This window comes from Hyperolius riggenbachi, chromosome 6 (assembly GCF_040937935.1).
Source record: "Hyperolius riggenbachi isolate aHypRig1 chromosome 6, aHypRig1.pri, whole genome shotgun sequence".
NCBI classification, from domain to species: domain Eukaryota; kingdom Metazoa; phylum Chordata; class Amphibia; order Anura; family Hyperoliidae; genus Hyperolius; species Hyperolius riggenbachi.
Window position 1 is genome coordinate 385,126,003 of NC_090651.1, and position 21,701 is coordinate 385,147,703.

General features: G+C 48.5%; 1 protein-coding gene across 2 annotated transcripts in view; it reads right to left on the minus strand.

Moving 5' to 3' along the window:
* CADM4 (cell adhesion molecule 4) overlaps positions 1–21,701 on the minus strand; it is a 671,473-nt gene that overhangs the window by 72,352 nt on the left and 577,420 nt on the right. For both annotated transcript variants that reach the window (XM_068241989.1, XM_068241990.1), the window contains exons 4-5: positions 13,077–13,211; positions 991–1,152 (exon numbers count right to left, since the gene is read on the minus strand). In XM_068241989.1, coding sequence (XP_068098090.1) covers positions 991–1,152; positions 13,077–13,211 — 297 coding nt within the window. The remainder of the gene's footprint in view (positions 1–990; positions 1,153–13,076; positions 13,212–21,701) is intronic.

The window sequence follows — 21,701 nt, forward strand, 5'->3', positions numbered from 1 at the left end:
TGTCATTGTCCCTCACACAAGGAGGACACCTCCTCACGTTTGTCATTGTCCCTCCCACAAGGAGGACACCTCCTCACATTTGTTTGTCATTGTCCCTCCCACAAGGATAACACCCCCTCACATTTGTTTGTCATTGTCCCTCCCACAAGGAGGACACCTCCTCACATTTGTTTGTCATTGTCCCTCCCACAAGGAGGACACCTCCTCACGTTTGTCATTGTCCCTCCCACAAGGAGGACACCTCCTCACATTTGTTTGTCATTGTCCCTCCCACAAGGATAACACCCCCTCACATTTGTTTGTCATTGTCCCTCCCACAAGGAGGACACCTCCTCACATTTGTTTGTCATTGTCCCTCCCACAAGGAGGACACCTCCTCACGTTTGTCATTGTCCCTCCCATGAGGCTGACACCTCCTCACATTTGTTTGTCATTGTCCCTCCCACAATGATAACACCCCCTCACATTTGTTTGTCATTGTCCCTCCCACAAGGATAACACCTCCTCACATTTGTTTGTCATTGTCCCTCCCACAAGGAGGACACCTCCTCACATTTGTTTGTCATTGTCCCTCCCACAAGGAGGACACCTCACATTTGTTTGTCATTGTCCCTCCCATGAGGCTGACACCTCCTCACATTTGTTTGTCATTGTCCCTCCCATGAGGCTGACACCTCTCACATTTGTTTGTCATTGTCCCTCCCACAAGGACACCTCCTCACATTTGTTTGTCATTGTCCCTCCCACAAGGATGACACCTCACATTTGTTTGTCATTGTCCCTCCCACAAGGATGACACCTCACATTTGTTTGTCATTGTCCCTCCCACGAGGCTGACACCTCCTTGCGTTTGTCATTGTCCCTCCCACAAGGCTGACACGTTTGTCATTGCTTCCCCAGAAGAGCAAGATCGACAAGAACATATCTAGCAGCCACTAATAGCTCTCTGGCCTCCTAAGCTGAAGACACTGTATAAGTGGCTCTACTTACACTGCACGTCCAGCACATACTGCGTCTGTTTCTTCTGCCCTTTCAGGGCTGCGTGTGACGCCTCGCAGGTGACGATCTCTCCATTGTCCCGCCTCTCCACAGGGAACTGAATGGTGTTCGTAATGCTGAAAGTCTTTATGTTCTCTTGTTTGCTGGTGACACCTGCAGAAACCAGGATGGAGAAGGTGTTAGCTCCACTAGGCACATGGCATAAGCAACGTGACATAATAATGCGGAGAAAGTCCCCAAGTAACTGTTTCTAGTTCACCTAGACTGTATTTTATAAAAATGCGTTTCATAGTCCTACACCTGCATAGTAAAAACGATTGCAAGAATCGTTGAGGGTTGTCTCGCTCCACCTGCTGCATCATGGCCAGATCTCCTGGACAGAGATGGTCAGTGAGATGCTGAGAGTTCTGCAAGCATGCAAATAGTATGCAAATTCTGTACTGCTTGGAAAAGGGGACAATTTGCCTGGCCCAATCCATGCTGCATAGTTTGCTTTTACAGACCTGAACAGAGCTTGTACAGCACTTAAAGACACACTGAAACAAAACAAAATGATAAATATAATGATTTGTATGTGTAGTACAGCTAAGAAATAAAACATTAGGAGCAGAGACATAAGTCTAATATTGTTTCCAGTACAGGAGGAGTTAAGAAACTCCAGTTGTTATCTATGCAAAAGAGCCATTGAACTCCATGACTTTCAAAGTCGCAGAGAGCTCTGTCTTCTGAAGCTTGTTATCTCAAGTGTCAGTCACTGACCGGTCAAAAGTTCGCTAGCCTGCTCTGTAAAATCATTTAGAATGCGGAGTAGTGTGTAAACTGCAAATATTAGGGAATTATGCAATGTTATAAAAAACACTATATAACAAAATAAAAATGAGAATATTTTCTTTGCTACTAATATTCTAGTAATTATCCGTACTACACAACCAATTTATTGTATCATCATTTTTTTCTTTCGCTTCAGTGTCTCTTTAAAGAAGAACTTTATCCAAGAATTGAATGTCATCCCAATCAGGAGCGGATACCCCCTTTCCCATGAGAAATCTATTCCTTTCCACAAACGGATCATCAGGGGGCGCTGTATGACTGATATTGTGGTGAGACCCCTCCCACAGTGACTGTGATGTCATGACCATGGCCCTGACAGTTTGCCGTTTGTGAACCTCATTGCATTGTGGAAAATAACGACTGTTTCCAACTGCCAAGCAACCATTATCTCCCTCTGTGCATAGAACTCTTAGTAATGAACATTCCGTACAGATCACCGGACAGAACCAAAGATGTCACCACCAGTGATACATTTCAGAATGTAAATCAGGGAGAGGAAAGATTTTACAATAAGTAAACACTGACAAAATAATCTATAAAATATGAAAAAAAAGCAATTTTATTCATTACATTATTTACACTACAGTTCCTCTGTAATGGGACTAGTTCACATCAACCAATCAGAATTCACCATTCCCTGACCGGCAGGTTTCCCACCATCCAGGTTCTCTGATCGCCCGTGTCTGTTAGATGAATGAATGAGCGATCTGAATGTTTCCTCTGCCTCTGATATAAACACATCAGCCACTCTCAGTCACGTGTGAACAAGGCGACCGTCTCTCGCGGAGGTGTCTGAGCTGCGCATTTCTCTGCACGGCTTCCTGCAGGAAGTTTCTCTGACCTTGGCACTGGCGCACATCCAGCCACAACTAACGCATTCTGGCACAAATCTTCATTCCACTCGACAAGAAATAATTAATCGAGGCAGTCGGGTCAAATCTCACTTTATTGCCGAGATAAATGTAAGAATATTCCAGTGAAATAAACAGATGCGTGATGCATAAACATGAGAGCGCACGTCTCCGCAGGAAGCCGCCATCTTACATGGCAAGATTAATTAGGAACATTTTTGGCCAGTACACATGACCTTTCGCACCGGCGGCCTCCAGCGCTCCCCTCATCGCCTGTCTGCTCTTTATACAGGAGTCTATCTGACAGGGTGCGGGCCGAGAGAGCTTCTTGCGGCTTTGAATTCAATCCCTCTGAGTGCTTCTAACTCAGCACAGTTGTGATCCGCTCACGAGTATCCTAGGATGGAATTTGGCATCGATTGGAAACAGTCTGTACCCCGTCACAACAGCTCTTACATGGCGCAAACAGGCACTTCATCAAGGCAGACTAGGCTGAGTCACTCCAGGACAAACAAATGGGCAGCACGGTGGCGTAGTAATTAGCGCTCTCGACTTGCAGCGCTGGGTCTCCGGTTCACAACCCAGCCAGGGCACTATCTGCACAGAGTTTTTATGTTCTCCATGTGTCTGGATGGGTTTCCTCCAGGCACTCCGGTTTCCTCCCACATATACAGATAAATTAATTGGCTTCCCCTTAAAGAGACTCCGTAACAAAAATTGCATCCTGTTTTTTATCATCCTACAAGTTCCAAAAGCTATTCTAATGTGTTCTGGCTTACTGCAGCACGTTCTACTATCACCATCTCTGTAATAAATCAACTTATCTCTCTCTTGTCAGACTTGTCAGCCTGTGTCTGGAAGGCTGCCAAGTTCTTCAGTGTTGTGGTTCTGTGATGCATCTCCCCCCTCCTGGCCCCTCTATGCACACTGCCTGTGTATAATGATCTCTTGAGATACAAAAGGAAGGGTGTATACAGCCTGCTTGTGTATGGATGTATTTTCTATGTGTGGACATACTGTACATCAACCTACTTCCTGTTTTGGTGGCCATTTTGTTTGTTTATAAACAAACTTTTTAAAACTGTTTTTAAACACTTTTAATGCGGTGAGGAGCGGCGAAATTGTGACAGAGGGTAATAGGAGATGTCCCCTAACGCACTGGTATGTTTACTTTTGTGCGATTTTAACAATACTGATTCTCTTTCAATTCAGCCCTAGACTATGACACATATATACATAGAAATATGACTGTGTTAGGATTCAATTGTGAGCTCCTCTGAGGGACAGTTATGTGACAGGACAATATATACTCTGTATTCAGAATACTCAGCCTTTCTTGAATACAGATTGCAGCTTCTTATGGTCCACAGTTGATGTTATACACAGTGTGCCTCTGAGGAAGCGGCTTTTTTGCTGTGAAACGCGTCAGACAGTCTCTTAGGTGATTTGGAATTCGGTATATGTAGTCCGCAACTGTGAAGACAAAACTGACTGAGGAATAAGCAGAGAACTTGTTCCTGTAAAACCTCGTATTTTGTATTGTGGTGTAAATGTTTCCATTCACTGCTATCACAAATCGAGCGGCGAAACGATCGAGCAGGAGATCGGACATGTCGGAAATTAGCTTTCGAGCCATTTAAATAACTCAAAAATGAACCGTGTATTACCAGCATTACTGGACAAATCAGATTGTCTTGTAGTTAAGTTATTACTGAGCTAACAAAGTAGATCAAGTTCTCTGTTCACAGCTTAACCCATTCAGGTTCCGTGGTTTTCACGTGAGAAATGTTCACCTCCCATTCATTAGCCTATAACTTTATCACTACTTATCACAATGAACTGATCTATATCTTGTTTTTTCCGCCACCAATTAGGCTTTCTTTGGGGGGTACATTTTGCTAAGAGCCACTTTAATGTAAACGCATTTTAACAGGAAGAATAAGAAAAAAATGGAAAAATTCATTATTTCTCAGTTTTCAGCCATTATAGTTCTAAAATAATACATGCCTCCATAATTAAAACTCACGTATTGTATTTGCCCATATGTCCCGGTTATTACACCGTTAAAATTATGTCCCTATCACAATGTATGGCGACAATATTTTATTTGGAAATAAAGGTGAATTTTTTCCATTTTGCTTCTATCACTATTAACAAGTTTAAAATAAAAAAAATATAGAAATATTTCATCTTTACATTGATATTTAAAAAGTTTAGACCCTTAGGTAAATATTTACATGTTTTTTTTTTTTTTTATTGTAATGGTTTTATTTGGGTAGTTTTGGGAGGGTGGGGGGTAAACAATAGATTTATAATGTAAATGTGTGTTCATTTTAATTTATTTTTATTTTCAGGTGTATTATTACTTTTTGGCCACAAGATGGCGGCCATGAGTTTGTTTACATGACGTCACTCTAAGCGTAACACACGCTTAGAGTGACGCATCAGGGAGGGAACAGCCAGAAAAGGCGCAGCTTCCGAGAGAAGCTGTCACTTTTTCAGCGGGGGAGAGGAATCAGTGATCGGGCACCATAGCCCGATACATTGATTCCCTGGCTACCGAATCCGCGGCCGGGAGTGCGCGTGCACGCGCGCGATCGGGCGCGGTGCCGCGCATGGTTCCTGGACGTAGTTTCTACGTCCAGGAACCAAAATAGGTTAAAGAGGATCCGAGATGAAAAACTAAGTATAACAAGTAACTTGTCTATATATCTTATCTAAAGTTTAGATCGTTTACACAGCAAATCTAGCTGTAAACAGCTTCAATAGAATATGATTATTTCTTCCTGTGATACAATGATGTTTGTAAACATTACACAGAGGCAGGCTTATCTGTATCTTGAGCAAAAAAAACCTAATCCCCCCTTCTCCTCCCTCCTCCTCTGAAATCTCTGGCTAGTAATACCTCCCCTCCTCCTGCCCAGACTGAGCTCCCATGAGCCCTTGCTACTAACTGAAAGTGCCAAGGCTCTCTGAAAACCTGTGGGCGAGGCTTATTTAGTTTATAGGGAATTAAGAGAATTAAAACAAAAAAACAAAAAAGTATTTGGCTTGAGGAATGCCCTATAAACAATAGGAAAGCGACACAATTATGCAATGTGTAAAAGTTCATCTCGGATCCACTTTAAGCCTCATAAACGCACTAGTTGAAACTTGTCGAGGTGACCGATAAGGATTGTCTCTGCTGAGAGTCTAGAATGTGTACAGCAGCCCCCGATGTTTCCAGACCACTTGTCTAGCCAGGCGATCTGACTGGTGGATGCATTCGTCTGAGTGCCGGTTGAGAGCATTAATCTCCTCATCCCGCCCATCATGTGACATCACTTCAGCGCCGCTTTGTCGGCCCTCCGCCCACACCGCATAGCAACAGAACACATCTTTAGCCTGCAGACTATTGACGCATCTGTACAACCTTGGCCCCGAGAGGAATCAGGTTTCAAACTCTCAATCACAGCCAGGCAACATGCCTGGTAATGGCTGGATAGTGTACTGGTTAGGAGCTCTGCCTCTGACACAGGAGAGACCAGGGCTCAAATATCAGCTCTTTCTGTTTAGTAATGCAGCCCCTACTTAGTAAGGAGTCCTTAGGCAAGACTCCCTAATACTACTACAGCCTATAGTGCGCACCCTAGTAGCTGCAAGGTCTGGCGCTTTGAGTCCGCCAGGAGAAAAGCGCAATGTAATGGTTATCTGTCTTCAGTATAGCGCAAGACAATTTGGTACATCAGCTGCAATCCTAATAATTAGCTTATAAGTGAAGTAGAAGTTGGAGTTTTAACCCTTCCAGTAGCTTTTTGCTATTAGTTTTATGCGGTGTTTAATGCTTGAGACCACAGATGAATGTGAGGTTCATCTCACTTGCGCTCTGATAGTAATGCAGTCAGGCAGGTGACGGGTCTCTGGACCTTCAGAGGTCCGGTCTGCTGATGTTTGGTAGGTGCTCCAGACTCTTGGGAAGATGGACTTCATACTCTGTAAACATTTTTCTTGGGTTTCAGCCAGGAGGATTAGCGTGGCTTCCGGAAAGTTTGTGATGCTCAGAGCTGGCACTGATCACTCCACGTGTTTCGGTTGGAGATTGCGGTGCGTGTCTGTGCCGGTATCTGCCTCCTCCATCGCCTGTTTCATTATCTGCCTCCCTATCACAGCAGCACAGGCCTCCTGCATATCTTCCTATTTATAGCTGAATTTAGTCCTTCTCTACACATCACTGGCAGCCTCTTATCTGCTGGAACTCTATATTTTTCTCTGCATCTCTCTGCAGCTATTATCAGCTCAGAGCTACAATGAGTTCTGGATACAATCCTTATCGGAAGCCAAGAGCTTGTATTCCTCTCCACACAATTTCAACAAATTCCGTACTGCGCCCCGAGGGAGACCTCCTTCTCAGAAGTACAAAATGGCCGCCGAGCGCGGGCGCGGAGACGGGAGAAAGCACAGCAGCTTGATTGCTTTGTCGTCTTCTCCTTCGCGCGGCGAATGGCAAGTGGTGTCATATTTCAGGCGTTCTGGATGCGTGGAAAGGCGGCGGAGGTGCGGGGGCCGGGGGTTGGGGGGGGGGCAGTTAAGGTTTTGTTTCTGCCATGCTAGCCTTGTTGGAAGATGAAAAATGGGCAATTTTCTTGGCGGATTTTGTCAGTCAAGCAAAGTCACAGGAGATCGTACAGGAAGGAGAAGTGTCCAGGCCTATTGTTAGTTAAATCAGTGTTTCTCAAGTTTTTAGACCCATCGCAATTCAGTTCCAGCCAAGTACCCCCTGAATTCAGATTAATATACTTTGACAAAATTTAAACATGCAACCATTATTTAAAGGACAACTGTAATGAAAGAGATAGGGAGGCCGCCATTTTTATTTCCTTATAAGCAATACCAGTTGCCTGGCAGCCCTGCTGTTCCTCTGCCTCTAATACTTTTAGCCATAGCCCCTGAACAAGCATGCAGCAGGTCAGGTGTTTCTGACATTATTGTCAGATCTGACAGGATTAGCTGCATGCTTGTTTCTGGTGTTATTCAGTCACTAATGCAGCAAATAGATCAGCAGGGCTGCCAGGCAACTGGTATTGCTTAAAAGGAAATAAATATGGTAGCCTCCATATCGCTCTCACTACAGTTGTCCTTTAAAGTGAACCTTAAGTGACAAAAATAAATTGAGTTTTACTCACCTGGGGATTACCTCAGCCCCCTGCAGCTGATCGTTGCCCACGACGAGTCGCTCTGATGTTCCGGGTCCCGCTGGCGGCCACTTCCGGTTTCGCCGTCAGGACCCGTCAGGCTGGGGAACGCGGCTGATACTACGCGTTCCCAGCCAAAATAGCACCCCTATGCGGCCATATGGCGACACGGCGAGGGCACTGATCAGCTGCAGGGGGCTGAGGTAAGCCCCAGGTGAGTAAAACTCAATTTATTTTAGTCACTTAAGGTTCACTTTAAGTATAGGTAGCCAGGTAGGTGCCCCCTGTATAGGTAGCCAGGTAGGTGCCTCCAGTATAGGTAGCCATTATAGTTGTCACACAGTATAGGTTAGCAAGGTAGGCGCCTCCAGTATAGGTAGCCAGTATAGTTTCCCCCAGTATAGGTTAGCGAGGCAGGTGCCCCCTGTATAGGTAGCCATTATAGTTGTCACACAGTATAGGTTAGCAAGGTAGGCGCCTCCAGTATAGGTAGCCAGTATAGTTTCCCCCAGTATAGGTTAGCCAGGCAGGTGCCCCCTGTATAGGTAGCCATTATAGTTGTCACACAGTATAGGTTAGCAAGGTAGGCGCCTCCAGTATAGGTAGCCAGTATAGTTTCCCCCAGTATAGGTTAGCAAGGTAGGCGCCTCTAGTATAGGTAGCCAGGGGGATAGGCACAGCGCCGGGGGAAATTGGGTATAGCTTAACAACTCACTTTCTGGGATCCACCGCAGCCTCTTTCTACTTCCTCTCCAGGCGTTCCTCACTTTAGTACCAGCGCCCTGTGATGACATGTAGTTGCGTCATCACAGGGGGCGCTGTTACCAACACGAGGGACGCCTGGGAAAGGAAGTAGAAAGAGGCTGCGGTGGATCCCAGGTGGTGAGTTTTTAAGCTATGCCTGACCCCCCTGCCGCTCCACCGGAAGACCCGGGTGGTCACTTAGTCCCCATGCCTGTACTAACAGGCCTAGCGCTGTGTACCCCTCTCTGGCTGTGGTCTTGGATACCCCCTGGGGTACGCGAAACACATGTTGAGAAACACTGAGCTAAATCACTCATATCTAACAAAAACAAAAACCATGTGGTCACTGATACTCAGAGCCTCCAGGCAACATTTTGGCCTGCTCACATCACTGTTCCTCCCCCCTTCCCTTTGTTCTAGGGCAATTAGTGGAGTTTAGTGGTTTAATTCTGAGTTTCAAATGTAGCCCATTCCAGCCTCAGAAGTCCTTGAGGTGTATGTAGACTGCTGGGTCCTGGTCTGCAGAGTCAGGGAAAGTTCCTGAACCTGATCCAAACGCACCGCCATGAGACAGGAAGTTCTGCACTTTACACATCCTGCGTTTTGGCATGATGTTCAGGACAATGCCGCATGCGCTGTGCTTCCACAAGGAACAAAAATAAATATAATCCTATTAGTTGAAAAGGAGCCCCCATTGCTTTCAATTATCACATCAGAGTCCTCGTGAGCCACGAACCACTGGCGACCTGAAACATTGGATGAAACTGCGTTCAGTGGAGAAAGGTCAATAGGTCCTCCTATGTTGGGCCATACACTGACTCAAGGGTCACTCGGTCTTCCCAAAGTGTAACTCTTTACAGTCCTCAGAACACCGAGCTGCTCCGCTTGTGTTTAGGCGTTTCACCAGACGTTTTAAAGACAATATACTGCTTCAGTTAGGAAACCTAAGAATTAACATCTGCCAAGTTAGAGTCAATTAGCGTTTTCCTGGCTGGAGTAACATACATACAGCTGTCTGGTTATTTCTTTCACCTCATTAGACAGGAGGAAGTTTATCAGTGAGGGTGATATAAGGTTTCCTACAACACAAAAAGACACCTTATTTTGTCTTTAGACATGACCTGGAGAAGTGAGAATCCATGTCGCTTGGTAAATCGCTAAATTGCTATTCAGTTGTGCCCGATTTTTTGTGGCCCCATGGAGCACATCACCCCAGGCCCCTCTGTACCCAACTGCCTCTCGGAGCTTGTCGAAGCTCATGTTTGTTGCTTCCATGATACTATCTAGTCATCTCCTTTTCTGCTGTCCCCTCCTCCTCCTGCCTTCCATCTCCCTTGGCATCAGGGTCTTCTGCAATGAGTCCTGCCTTCTCATTGTGTGTCCAAAGCATTTAAGCTTCAGCATTGCTCCTCCCAATGAAGGATTGACTGATTGGATCTTCTTACAGCCCAAGGGACTCTCAGAAGTCTTCTCCAGCACCATAATTCGAAAGGCATCAATAATTTGGTTATCGGCGTTCCCTTTGCTCTAATTCTTACAACCGTACATCGCTATTGGAAAAACCATGGCTTTGACCATACGAATCTTTGTTGATAAGGTGACAGCTCTGCTTATTATTACACTGTCCGATATCACTCATAGATGAGTTAACCCTTAAACACATTTCATTCTTAAAGGATATATCCAGGCAAATGAAAAAAACAAAAATCCACTTACCTGGGGCCTCCTCCAGCCCCTGGCAGCCGTCCCGAGCCCTCGCCGCAGCTCCGGGGGCTCCCAGTTTCCTCCACTGCAGGTGCCTTTAAAGTGTACCAGAGCTGGAATAAAGCAAACATTTTATACATAGCTGGGGCTTCCTCCAGCCCTATGCACACAGATCGTTCCCACGCTGCCGTCTTCTGTACTGGTCCCTTTATTTCCTCCAGTCCCGGCCAGTCTGCGCAAGAGAAGTGCGCCATCTATGTATCTCTCCGACGGCTGCTCGAGAGATACGTAAATAGTGCACCTCACTTGCGTCAGACTGGCTGCGACTGGAGGAAGTTACGGGACCTGGTACAGAAGACTGAGGACAGCGGCGTGGCAGCGATCTGTGTGCATGGGGCTGGAGGAAGCCCCAGGTATGTATAAAATGTTTGCTTTATTCCAGCTCTGGTACACTTTAAGCAAATGTGGTATAGAGAGTATTGTGCAATCTATTTTTGACTAATAGGTAACTATGGTAATCACCGAAATAAGAATCAGTAGAGTAAGTTATGAATGTAATATCACACTACACCCCAGCACTGGAATGGCAATAAAAGAAGAATGGTAAAACTCAGATTATTTATAAATTGACTTCACAATTCCATGGTGGTTAATGGTTTCTTGTTGGTTTCAATTTAATACTCAGGGGCCCATATGCAATTCACTTCTTCTCCTGAGTTTTCTCCTAGGAGGTGGTTGGATGGTGTAATGGTTAAGGGCTCTGCCTCTGACACAGGAGACCGGGGTTCGAATCTCGGCTCTGCCTGTTCAGTAAGCCAGCACCTATTCAGTAGGAGACCTTGGGCAAGTCTCCCTAACACTGCTACTGCCTACTGAGTGCGCTCTAGTGGCTGCCTCGCAAGCGCTTTGAGTCCGACAGGAGAAAAGCGCTATACAAAAAAAGGAATTATTATTATATCTTTAAAGTGTCAATAAAAGGCGTTTTCAGCCACCAGAAAGCAAGAAAATGCTAAAAATAATTTTTATAGTACTTTTTCATATACTGTACTTTTCAGTACTTTTTCAGTTGAAAAGTACTGGAAAGTTATTTTAAATAGAAGATTAAACATCATCGTCTAGGAGAAACTCAGGAGAAAAAGTTATTTGCATATGGGCCAGTGTGTTCCTTAATCCCGCCCCTCACTTCCTTTTCCCAGCTCCTCCTCTTTTTCCCACCCTTCTTTTTTTACTCCTTTCCACCCATCTCACTGTTTTAATGGTGAACTATGATACAATGGGTTTTTTTGTAATTTTATTTTTTTTATAATTGACATGTTCCATTTATTTTCCTTAGCCAATATCTCCAGGGGAAGTGAATTGATTTATTTCACAAAACACATTCAACACATTTGGCTACAGTGTTTACCCAGACTTGTGAATGTATTGGTGAAAAAAGTTATCATGGCTTAAAGAGACTCTGTAACAAAATTTTCAGCCTTAGTTCTTCTATCCTATAAGTTCCTTTGCCTGTTCTAATGTGCTCTGGCTTACTGCAGCCTTTCCTAATTGCACAGTGGCTGTGTTATCTCTGTTATATAATCTAATCTGTTTCCTTCTGTCGGGCTAGGCTGGAATGTGCTGTGCTGCTTGTGATTGGATAGAAGCGATACACACCCTCTGTAGGCCCCCTGCACACTCTGTATGACTCACACACTCTGCTTATGTGAGCCTATCACAAGCTGGTTAGTTTGTTTGTAAACACTGCCTAAAACTGTTAATTACAAGCCAGGATTGCAGCAGAGAGTGGCAGAAACAGCACAGAGGGGCCCAGGAGAACATAATGAATAGAATGGTATGCTTTTTGCTGTAAACATTTTAGAGTACAGATTCTCTTTAAAGGACTTACGAGGCCAAGATTTTAGAAAGAAAATAAAAAGTAAGCTACCTGTGTCAGCTTGTCAGGCACGGAGGACGCCGTCCGCGCCCTCCGTGCCGTTCCGCCGGGTCCCCGCCGCTCAGTTGCCCCTCGAACGGTCCCCGACCGCGCGGCCCGGGTCGGGCTCTCCAGCCTGTACAAAGATGGCGGCCGGAGCTGGCCGCGGCTGCGCAGTCCGCATAGCCGCGAGTGCGGCTGCGCAGCTCTGAAGCCAACCCCCCGATCCACATAACAGTAGCGTGGATCGGGGGGTTGGCCTCAGAGCTGTGCAGCCGCGGCCAGCTCCAGCCGCCATCTTTGTACAGGCTGGAGAGCCCGACCCGGGCCGTGCGGTCGGGGACCGTTCGGGGGGGCTACTGAGCGGCGGGGACCCGGCAAAACTGCACGGAGGGCGCGGACGGCGTCCTCCGTGCCTGACAAGCTGACGCTGGTAGCTAACTTTTTTTTTTTTTTTTTCCTTTCTAAAATCTTGGCCTCGTAAGTCTTTAAGCGACCCAGTGATTGGTAGATGTAATATAGATTGCGGTATTCCCTTGGTCTGGGAGATGGTATTATAAATGTGCTTTGTTGAAAAATACTTTGAACAGTAATGTATATACAGTATATGTAACTGTGAAAATCAACCATGTATAGTTTGTCTTTTGTAATGGAAATGGTAATAAAGTTTTGTTGCCTTTTTGAATGGCCTATGAGATGACACTTACCTTATCTATCGCCCCATTGAGTTGCAATTAGATTTTTACTTCAAATTTAATCCCATTAAAAAAAACAACAACCTAATCTGACCATGTAACTTTGATTGCTAAGGTGTATTGCGTGCCCCTGAGAATGAAACAAATGGTGCGCATGCGCCACTCTTACCTTTGAGTTCCCTGCGGTCGCGGTACCAGCGCAGTGTGGCTTCCGGTTTTGTTCGAGGGGCGGAGCAGATAAGCTCCACCTGGCCGCCCTCCACCGCCTGCTCCCGCACCTCCACCACTGGGTTATCTGGGGGGACTGAAACACACAGACACGTTATCCCGATAAGTATCGCCGGCTATGCTTCCTCTCTTTACCTCACCTACAGTGAGTGCAGCTTTTTACAAAAATATATTTTCATCAGAATAATACAAAACATGACTTTGATATTTGCATTATTAGCAGCTAGCAGTTAAAGCTATGAGTAGTAAGCTAAACAAACTCATTTTACTGCTCTAGTCATGAGATCAGACATCACACTATGGTATACACAGAGTGTTTATACAGGATTGGCTCTTCCCCCCCACTCTTAAATTATAAAGCAAACCAGAACTACAAATGTCCTCTGGACATGATGAATTGTATGTCTAGCAGAAACTGATTATGCAACCTTCCTAGAGTCTTACATTCTTATTTTCAATTAAAGGGGTTACATTTTAACTGTGAGGTTTGCACAGCTCTCAACAAAAGGAAAATAAATAACATTGAAGCTTTACAGCAATCTCCAGTAATCAGGACGGTTTTCACAGCCAGATAAAAGTGCTTTTGCTTCTATTTATTTTTCAGGAGAATGGAAGCAGTCTGACAGAAGGAAATTTGGGCGCCTGAGGCGCTGCAGAAGTCTGGCCACTGCCATAGGCACCCGTAGTAATATGGGCTACAGAGGAGCTTGATAAAATAGCATAGGGGCCAGCATCCGTGCCACAATTTCCCACGGTGCCCGGTATTAGCATGGATGCGTATGTCGGTGCCAAAACTTTCGCCCCACCTGATAATTTTTGGTTTTTGCAGCGTGTGGGTGTTAGTGTTAGGTGCCGCTGAGGGTTTAGGCAGGGAACACACTTGACTGTTTTCGTGCGCGTTTTCTGCATGTTAACCTGCCTGGCGTTCTATTAAGATCGCCAGGGAGGCTGCGGGAGGGGTTTTTTTTAATAAAAAAAAAACTATTTCATGCAGCCAACTGAAAGAAACTATTTTCATGCAGCCAACCGCCGGCAGGCTCCGGCGGTACTGGACGAGCTGAGCTCGTCCAGACCGCCCAGCAGGTTAACTCATGTTAATCAATGTGCTAGTTCACACTTAATATGTTGTTCGCGCAGAAAAAAAAACTGCCATTCTGCATGATGACTCTGCACATTTTGTCAGTTTTCTCTATCAATTACATCAGCAGCTGTGAAAAAACGTGCGTGTTTTTCTGCATAGAAACACAGTTGGTGTGCAGAAAAAGTATGCAGAAAAATGCACGCAGAAAATTGAAAAACAAGTGTGTTTGTTGGCTTGGGATATTGCTGAAGTTACTTTTTAGAAATATCTCTTCTTATTCCCACTCTGCCTTCTTTTCTAACGCTAAGCCAAGTGCTCCCTATACACATAAATTAAGTAGCCATGTTCCCCAGATAACAGAATTAATCTGAGCTGAGGTCTGAGTGATGGGGGCAGGTATGGGGGCGCAGCACAAGGACAGGCATGACGGTGCAGCACAGGAGCGGGCATGGGGTGCAGCACAGGGGTAGGCACGGGGGTGCAGCACAGGAGCAGGCATGGCAGCGCAGCACAGGAGCAGGCATGGGGTGCAGCACAGGAGCAGGCATGGCAGCGCAGCACAGGAGCAGGCATGCTGGTGCAGCACAGGAGCAGGCATGGCAGCGCAGCACAGGAGCAGGCATGGCAGCGCAGCGCAGGAGCAGGCATGCTGGTGCAGCACAGGAGCAGGCATGGCAGCGCAGCACAGGAGCAGGCATGCTGGTGCAGCACAGGTGCAGGCATGGCAGCGCAGCACAGGAGCAGGCATGGCAGCGCAGCACAGGAGCAGGCATGGCAGCGCAGTACAGGAGCAGGCATGGCGGAGCAGCACAGGAGCAGGCATGGGGGGCAGCACAGGAGCAGGCATGGGGGGCAGCACAGGAGCAGGCATGGCAGCGCAGCACAGGAGCAGGCAGGGCAGCGCAGCACAGGAGCAGGCATGGCGGAGCAGCACAGGAGCAGGCATGGGGGGCAGCACAGGAGCAGGCATGGCAGCGCAGCACAGGAGCAGGCATGGCGGAGCAGCACAGGAGCAGGCATGGGGGGCAGCACAGGAGCAGGCATGGCAGCGCAGCACAGGAGCAGGCATGGCAGCGCAGCACAGGAGCAGGCATGGCAGCGCAGCACAGGAGCAGGCATGGCGGAGCAGCACAGGAGCAGGCATGGGGGGCAGCACAGGAGCAGGCATGGGGGGCAGCACAGGAGCAGGCATGGGGGGCAGCACAGGAGCAGGCATGGGGGGCAGCACAGGAGCAGGCATTGGGGGCAGCACAGGAGCAGGCATGGGGGCAGCACAGGAGCAGGCATGGCGGCACAGCACAGGAGCAGGCATGGCGGCGCAGCACAGGAGCAGGCATGGGGTGCAGCACAGAAGCAGGCATGGGAGGCAGCACAGGAGCAGGCATGGCGGTGCAGCACAGGAGCAGGCATGGGGGGCAGCACAGGAGCAGGCATGGCGGTGCAGCACAGGAGCGGGCATGGCGGGGCAGCACAGGAGCAGGCATGGGGGGCAGCACAGGAGCAGGCATGGGGTGCAGCACAGGAGCAGGCATAGGGTGCAGCACAGGAGCAGGCATGGGGTGCAGCACAGGAGCAGGCATGGCGGTGCAGCACAGGAGCAGGCATGGGGGGCAGCACAGGAGCAGGCATAGGGTGCAGCACAGGAGCAGGCATGGGGTGCAGCACAGGAGCAGGCGTGGGGTGCAGCACAGGAGGAGGCATGATGGTGTAGCACAGGAGCAGGCATGGGGTGCAGCACAGGAGCAGGCATGGGGGGCAGCACAGGAGCAGGCATGGGGTGCAGCACAGGAGCAGGCATGGGGGGCAGCACAGGAGCAGGCATGGGGGGCAGCACAGGAGCAGGCATGGCGGTGCAGCACAGGAGCAGGCATGGCGGTGCAGCACAGGAGCAGGCATGGCGGTGCAGCACAGGAGCAGGCATGGCGGAGCAGCACAGGGGAAGGCGTGGCAGAGCAGCACAGGGGCAGGCGTGGTGTGGCAGCACAGGGGCAGGCATGGCGGAGCAGCACAGGGGCAGGCATGGCGGAGCAGCACAGGGGCAGGCATGGCGGAGCAGCACAGGGGCAGGCATGGCGGAGCAGCACAGGGGCAGTCATGGGGGGCAGCACAGGAGCAGGGATGGGGGACAGCACAGGAGCAGGCATGGCAGTGCAGCACAGGAGCAGGCATGGCGGCGCAGCACAGGGGAAGGCATGGCGACGCAGCACAGGGGAAGGCATGGCGGCACAGCACAGGGGAAGGAATGGCAGGCGTGGGGTGCAGCACAGGAGGAGGCATGATGGTGTAGCACAGGGGCAGGCATGGCAGTGCAGCACAGGAGCAGGCATGGCAGTGCAGCACAGGAGCAGGCATGGCAGTGCAGCACAGGAGCAGGCATGGCAGTGCAGCACAGGGGCAGGCATGGCGGCGCAGCACAGGGGAAGGCATGGCAGTGCAGCACAGGAGCAGGCATGGCAGTGCAGCACAGGGGCAGGCATGGCGGCGCAGCACAGGGGAAGGCATGGCAGTGCAGCACAGGGGAAGGCATGGGGTGCAGCACAGGAGCAGGGATGGGGGACAGCACAGGAGCAGGCATGGCAGTGCAGCACAGGAGCAGGCATGGCGGCGCAGCACAGGAGCAGGCATGGCGGCGCAGCACAGGGGAAGGCATGGCGGCGCAGCACAGGGGAAGGCATGGCGGCGCAGCACAGGGGAAGGCATGGCGGCGCAGCACAGGGGAAGGCATGGCGGCACAGCACAGGGGAAGGAATGGCAGAGCAGCACAGGAGCAGGCATGAGGGTGTAGCACAGAAGCAAGCATGGCACCCATGGTGTTGTGGCGCCCATGTCATGAGCCATGCCTGCACCCCTCTAGATGTACCTCTGGTGCCATAAGAGAGCGGAGACCTTATAGTAAATAAATAACCTGACCATACTCTCCTGTATGTGAGGGGATGGACTCTCTGTACATTTGCAGCGTACAGATAGAGACTCCATAGTATGCGGATTCTGGACAGTGACTAATGATGTAGGATACAGAAGCAGACTATCTGTAGCGGATTTCAGCTTCTGCGTATCCCACACCTAATCCTCTATAAGACTGCGGTAATGATGCGCAAGTCATGGCGCTCGGCATCTGGAGTATATTATTACTGTAGGCCCTGCGGGACCGAGAGCGCAGCAAACAGACCGCTTCACATATATCCCGTTTTCCGACACAATCCAGATTTCTGGCCAGATCAGCAAATCATCGGCTTGCCTTGCAAATGATGACCTTGCTAGAAGCGACACTAAATGGAATTTATGTTGCAGGGAAACATGGGAAACCCAATTCCAGTGTGCTTCATTTGCTTTTATGTGCATATAAAACAGACCCATTACATGGTGTTTCTTACAGAGAAAAAAGGCGATCGGAGAATCAAACTTTGCTGGCAGTTCATGGATTAGTGCAGGTGTTGGGTATGAGTAATAATGGTTCCTGCTTTGTGCAGCAAGGTGGGAATCTTAGGACTGTCTGATTACTGCTGCCAGGGTTGCAATCTGAGAGGTCAGTTTTGGAAATTCTTAGCAGACGGCAAACTAGAATGGAAGATAGTTTTTAATACCAATTTATGAAATGGTTTGTGTAGCACTGATCTATGCTTATGGTCATGTTACAATGGAAACTGAAATTCCTGTTAATACCATTTATCCCCACTGGCCCAAAAGTAGCCTGCCGACCAAAGTATGCCATTATCATACAGAAAATGCCTTTCACCGCTATGCAATGCTGCTATTGGCATTTCTACAAAACCCCAGCGCCCGGGATTCTATCAGGCACAATATTTCAAATCATTACCGCTAATCAGGCGCCTAAATTTACCTTGTTTGTTGTACATCGTGGCTTTGTGGTACAAGGGGTAGGAAAGGTTTAGGGGAGGTTTGGGTTAGGCACCACCGGGGGGGGGGGGGGGGGGGGTTCTTAGGCACCACTGGTGGGGGGGTCTTAAGGTTAGGCCCTACCGGGGGGTCTTAGGGTTAGGCACCACAAGAGGGGGGGTCTTAAGGTTAGGCGTCGGTAGAGGGAGAGTTGTGTGTGACAGTAGGGTTAGGTTTGGCCAATGTAAAATATTGGTAAATATTACAGATATTTTACTATCGGTATTTAGTCTTAGAATATCGCTAATTTAAGCAATATTGTACTAGCGGCAAACCCATGCTCTCTTTTCTCCAGGCGCCTTTTTTTACATGTATGCGGTTAATATTTACCTGCTCCAGTGCTGCTTCGGGTCTCCTCTCATCTTCAGCCACACGCTCTATGCTGCATATCTCTGGCTCAGAATGCAGGTCACATGATCAGGAGCTGGAGGTGTGCAGCACAGAGCGTGCAGCTGCTGGGAAGAACAGAAGAGACCCGGCACATCGCTGGAGCAGGAAAATGTTATATTGTAACGCTGCGCTGCACTGTGGGGAGAAGGTGTTGGGGTGTGATAACTTCATGGGGTGGTCTCGTGGGCTGTTGGTGCACCACGGCTCACACTGGTAATGTTTCAGCCTGAACCACTGTCCCTGGTGTGCCCCTCTGGATGGGAAGGCCGTGTGCTCTCATTCTATCACTGCTTACAATCATGAACATTCGGTGGCCACATAAATTGGCGAGGATACGGCCTGCGGGCCTTGAGTTTACCACCTGTGGCATGGATCCATCACGCTCCTCCGCCCAGTCCACGGTTCCAGCGTCATACTCCAGTCCAGCTATTCCCGCTGGCTCTTCAGAGGTACATGTCGAGTGCATCCCTACTGGGCATGTGTCCGGTCCGTGCATGCCCAGTAGGGATTCACTCGTCCGCTAAACTACTCACCGATAGGGATGATCGCAGATATGCAAATTGTTTCCGAGTTGATGCAAATGTATGCAATTTTTACTCTATACAGCTTGAAAATGGACCAGGGTTTAAATTGATTGGTCAATTTTCAAACTGCATATATTTACATAAAAATTTGCATAATTTTAGAAGAATTTGCATCTCATTTTTCATCCCAACTCAGCGACTTCTGAAGAGCCACTGGGACAAAAGGCTAGCTTTAGGTCATACATGTCAAACTCCAGCCCACGGGCCAAATTGGGCCCTCAGAGCCATTATATTTGGCCACATGGTCTTCCCCAGTTTGCATTATGTTTGGCCCACTCTAGACCACCAGGGAAGCTATATTGGAGGTGAAGGAACTGTAGAGGGGAGGGTGGGGGCCCCTAGACACCAGGGAACTGTATAGGAGAGGGAGGACCACTAGACACTAGGGAACTTTATAAGAGGAGAAGGTGGCCAGAGTAGACATTGAGGTTGGCCCACGACTAGGTCCCAGTGTACAATTTTGGCCCACTTCCTATTTGAGACCCCTGCTTTAGGTTAAAGGACAACTGTATCAAGAAGGCTAAGGAGGGTGCCATACTTATTTTCTTTTAACCAGCTGAGCGGTCTGGACGAGCTCAGCTCGTCCAACACCGCCAGCGGCTGCCGCTCAGGCCCTGCTGGGCCGATTTTAACGAAATAAAAAGCAGCACACGCAGCCGGCACTTTGCCAGCCGCGTGTGCTGCCTGATCGCCGCCGCTCTGCGGCGATTCGCCGCGAGCAGCGGCGAAAGAGGGCCCCCCTAGCCGCCTGAGCCCAGCGTAGCCGGAACAAAAAGTTCCGGCCAGCGCTAAGGGCTGGATCGGAGGCGGCTGACGTCAGGACGTCGGCTGACGTCGATGACGTCACTCCGCTCGTCGCTATGGCGACGATATAAGCGAAACAAGGAAGGCCGCTCATTGCGGCCTTCCTTGTTTATTCTGGGCGCCGGAGGCGATCGGAAGATCGCCTCCGGAGCGCCCTCTAGTGGGCTTTCATGCAGCCAACTTTCAGTTGGCTGCATGAAATAGTTTTTTTTTTATTTAAAAAAAACCCTCCCGCAGCCACCCTGGCGATTTAATCAGAACGCCAGGGTGGTTAAACAATACCAGTTGCCTGGCAGCCCTGCTGGCCTATTTGACTGCAGTAGTGTCTGAATCACACCAGAAACGAGCATGCAGCTAATCTTCTCAGATCTGACAATGTCAGAAACACCTGATCTGCTGCATGCTTGTTCAGGGTTTGTGGCTAAAAGTATTAGAGGCAGAGGATCATTAGGACAGATTGACAACTGGTATTGGTTAAAAGGAAATAAATATGGCAGCCTCCATATACCTCTTGCTACAGTTGTCCATTAAAGCTAAAAAATTGTCAGCAAATGCGAGGAAGACTTTAAGAGCCCTTTCACACTTACCGCAGTCTGGGTCGCCTCGTCGTGAAAAATGCCACATTTCGTGGCAGAAGCAGCGATAGCGCTATGGGGCTATGCAGAGTCGGGACAAGGTCCTCCAGCACCCAAGGCTGAGACACCAAAGTGCGCCCCTCCATCCCTCCCACCCCAGCCGTCACACACTGATTGCTATTACACTAAGAGGCCCCTCCTCCATCCCTCCCACCCCAGCCGTCACACACTGATTGCTATTACACTAAGAGGCCCCTCCTCCATCCCTCCCACCCCAGCCGTCACACACTGATTGCTATTAGACTAAGAGGCCCCTCCCTCCATCCCTCCCACCCCAGCTGTCACACACTGATTGCTATTAGACTAAGAGGCTCCCCAGGGCTCCAATCCCCCCAACACCTTAATATCTAGTTATCTGGCTTGCAGTCTCTGCTATGTATCCCCTTTTCTTATTTCTTTCTGCTTCATACACAATTAGGAATGACAGCTGAATGAATTGTGCGCCCCCTCCTACACTGTGCCCTGAGGCTGGAGCCTCTCCAGCCTCTGCTTCGGCCCTGGGGCTATGAAACTGAACGCGGTGTGATATGGCGGCTCCTGGCACAAGAGTAATTGTAAAGGTTAGAGAGGAGGTATAACAGATAGGGACGGGTTAGGGTCTGGGACATCTAGCCCAAAGTTAGGGTTAGGCACTGGGTTAGGTGGAGTATTTGTGCATCAATGTATCACGATGTAAGGAGTGATCGCAGCCATGGCAAAGAAACCGTCGCATCGAGAACTGCGCAATTCAGGCACTGTTGTCACTTCCAGAGGATAAGCTTTCCTTTATCTGCCGGCCTCCTTCAAGGAATCCAGCGGTGAGAAAAATGCGGAGGCTGAAAATCTTTATTCCCTCTTAAAGAATGGCACTTGTCTGGCTGTAAGCAGATCTGTCGGGTTCAGTTGTGTCCGAGTCACAGATCTTGATGAAATGATAATGAAGTAACGATATGAGCACAGTCACATTCTCTCTAGAGGTCACACACTACGCAATCTGATTGTACAATCTTTATGCGATCTTTGCATATCTTTATTGTGTAAGGGCCTACTTGAGTTATTATACCCAATTTACATTTAATCTATTGGTGGCACTATCACATAGATTATGCTAAAATTGTACCTAGGTTGTACAATCAGATTGTATAGTGTATGACCAAATAATATTTTAAATATCAATTATAAGGGCAGAAGGTTAA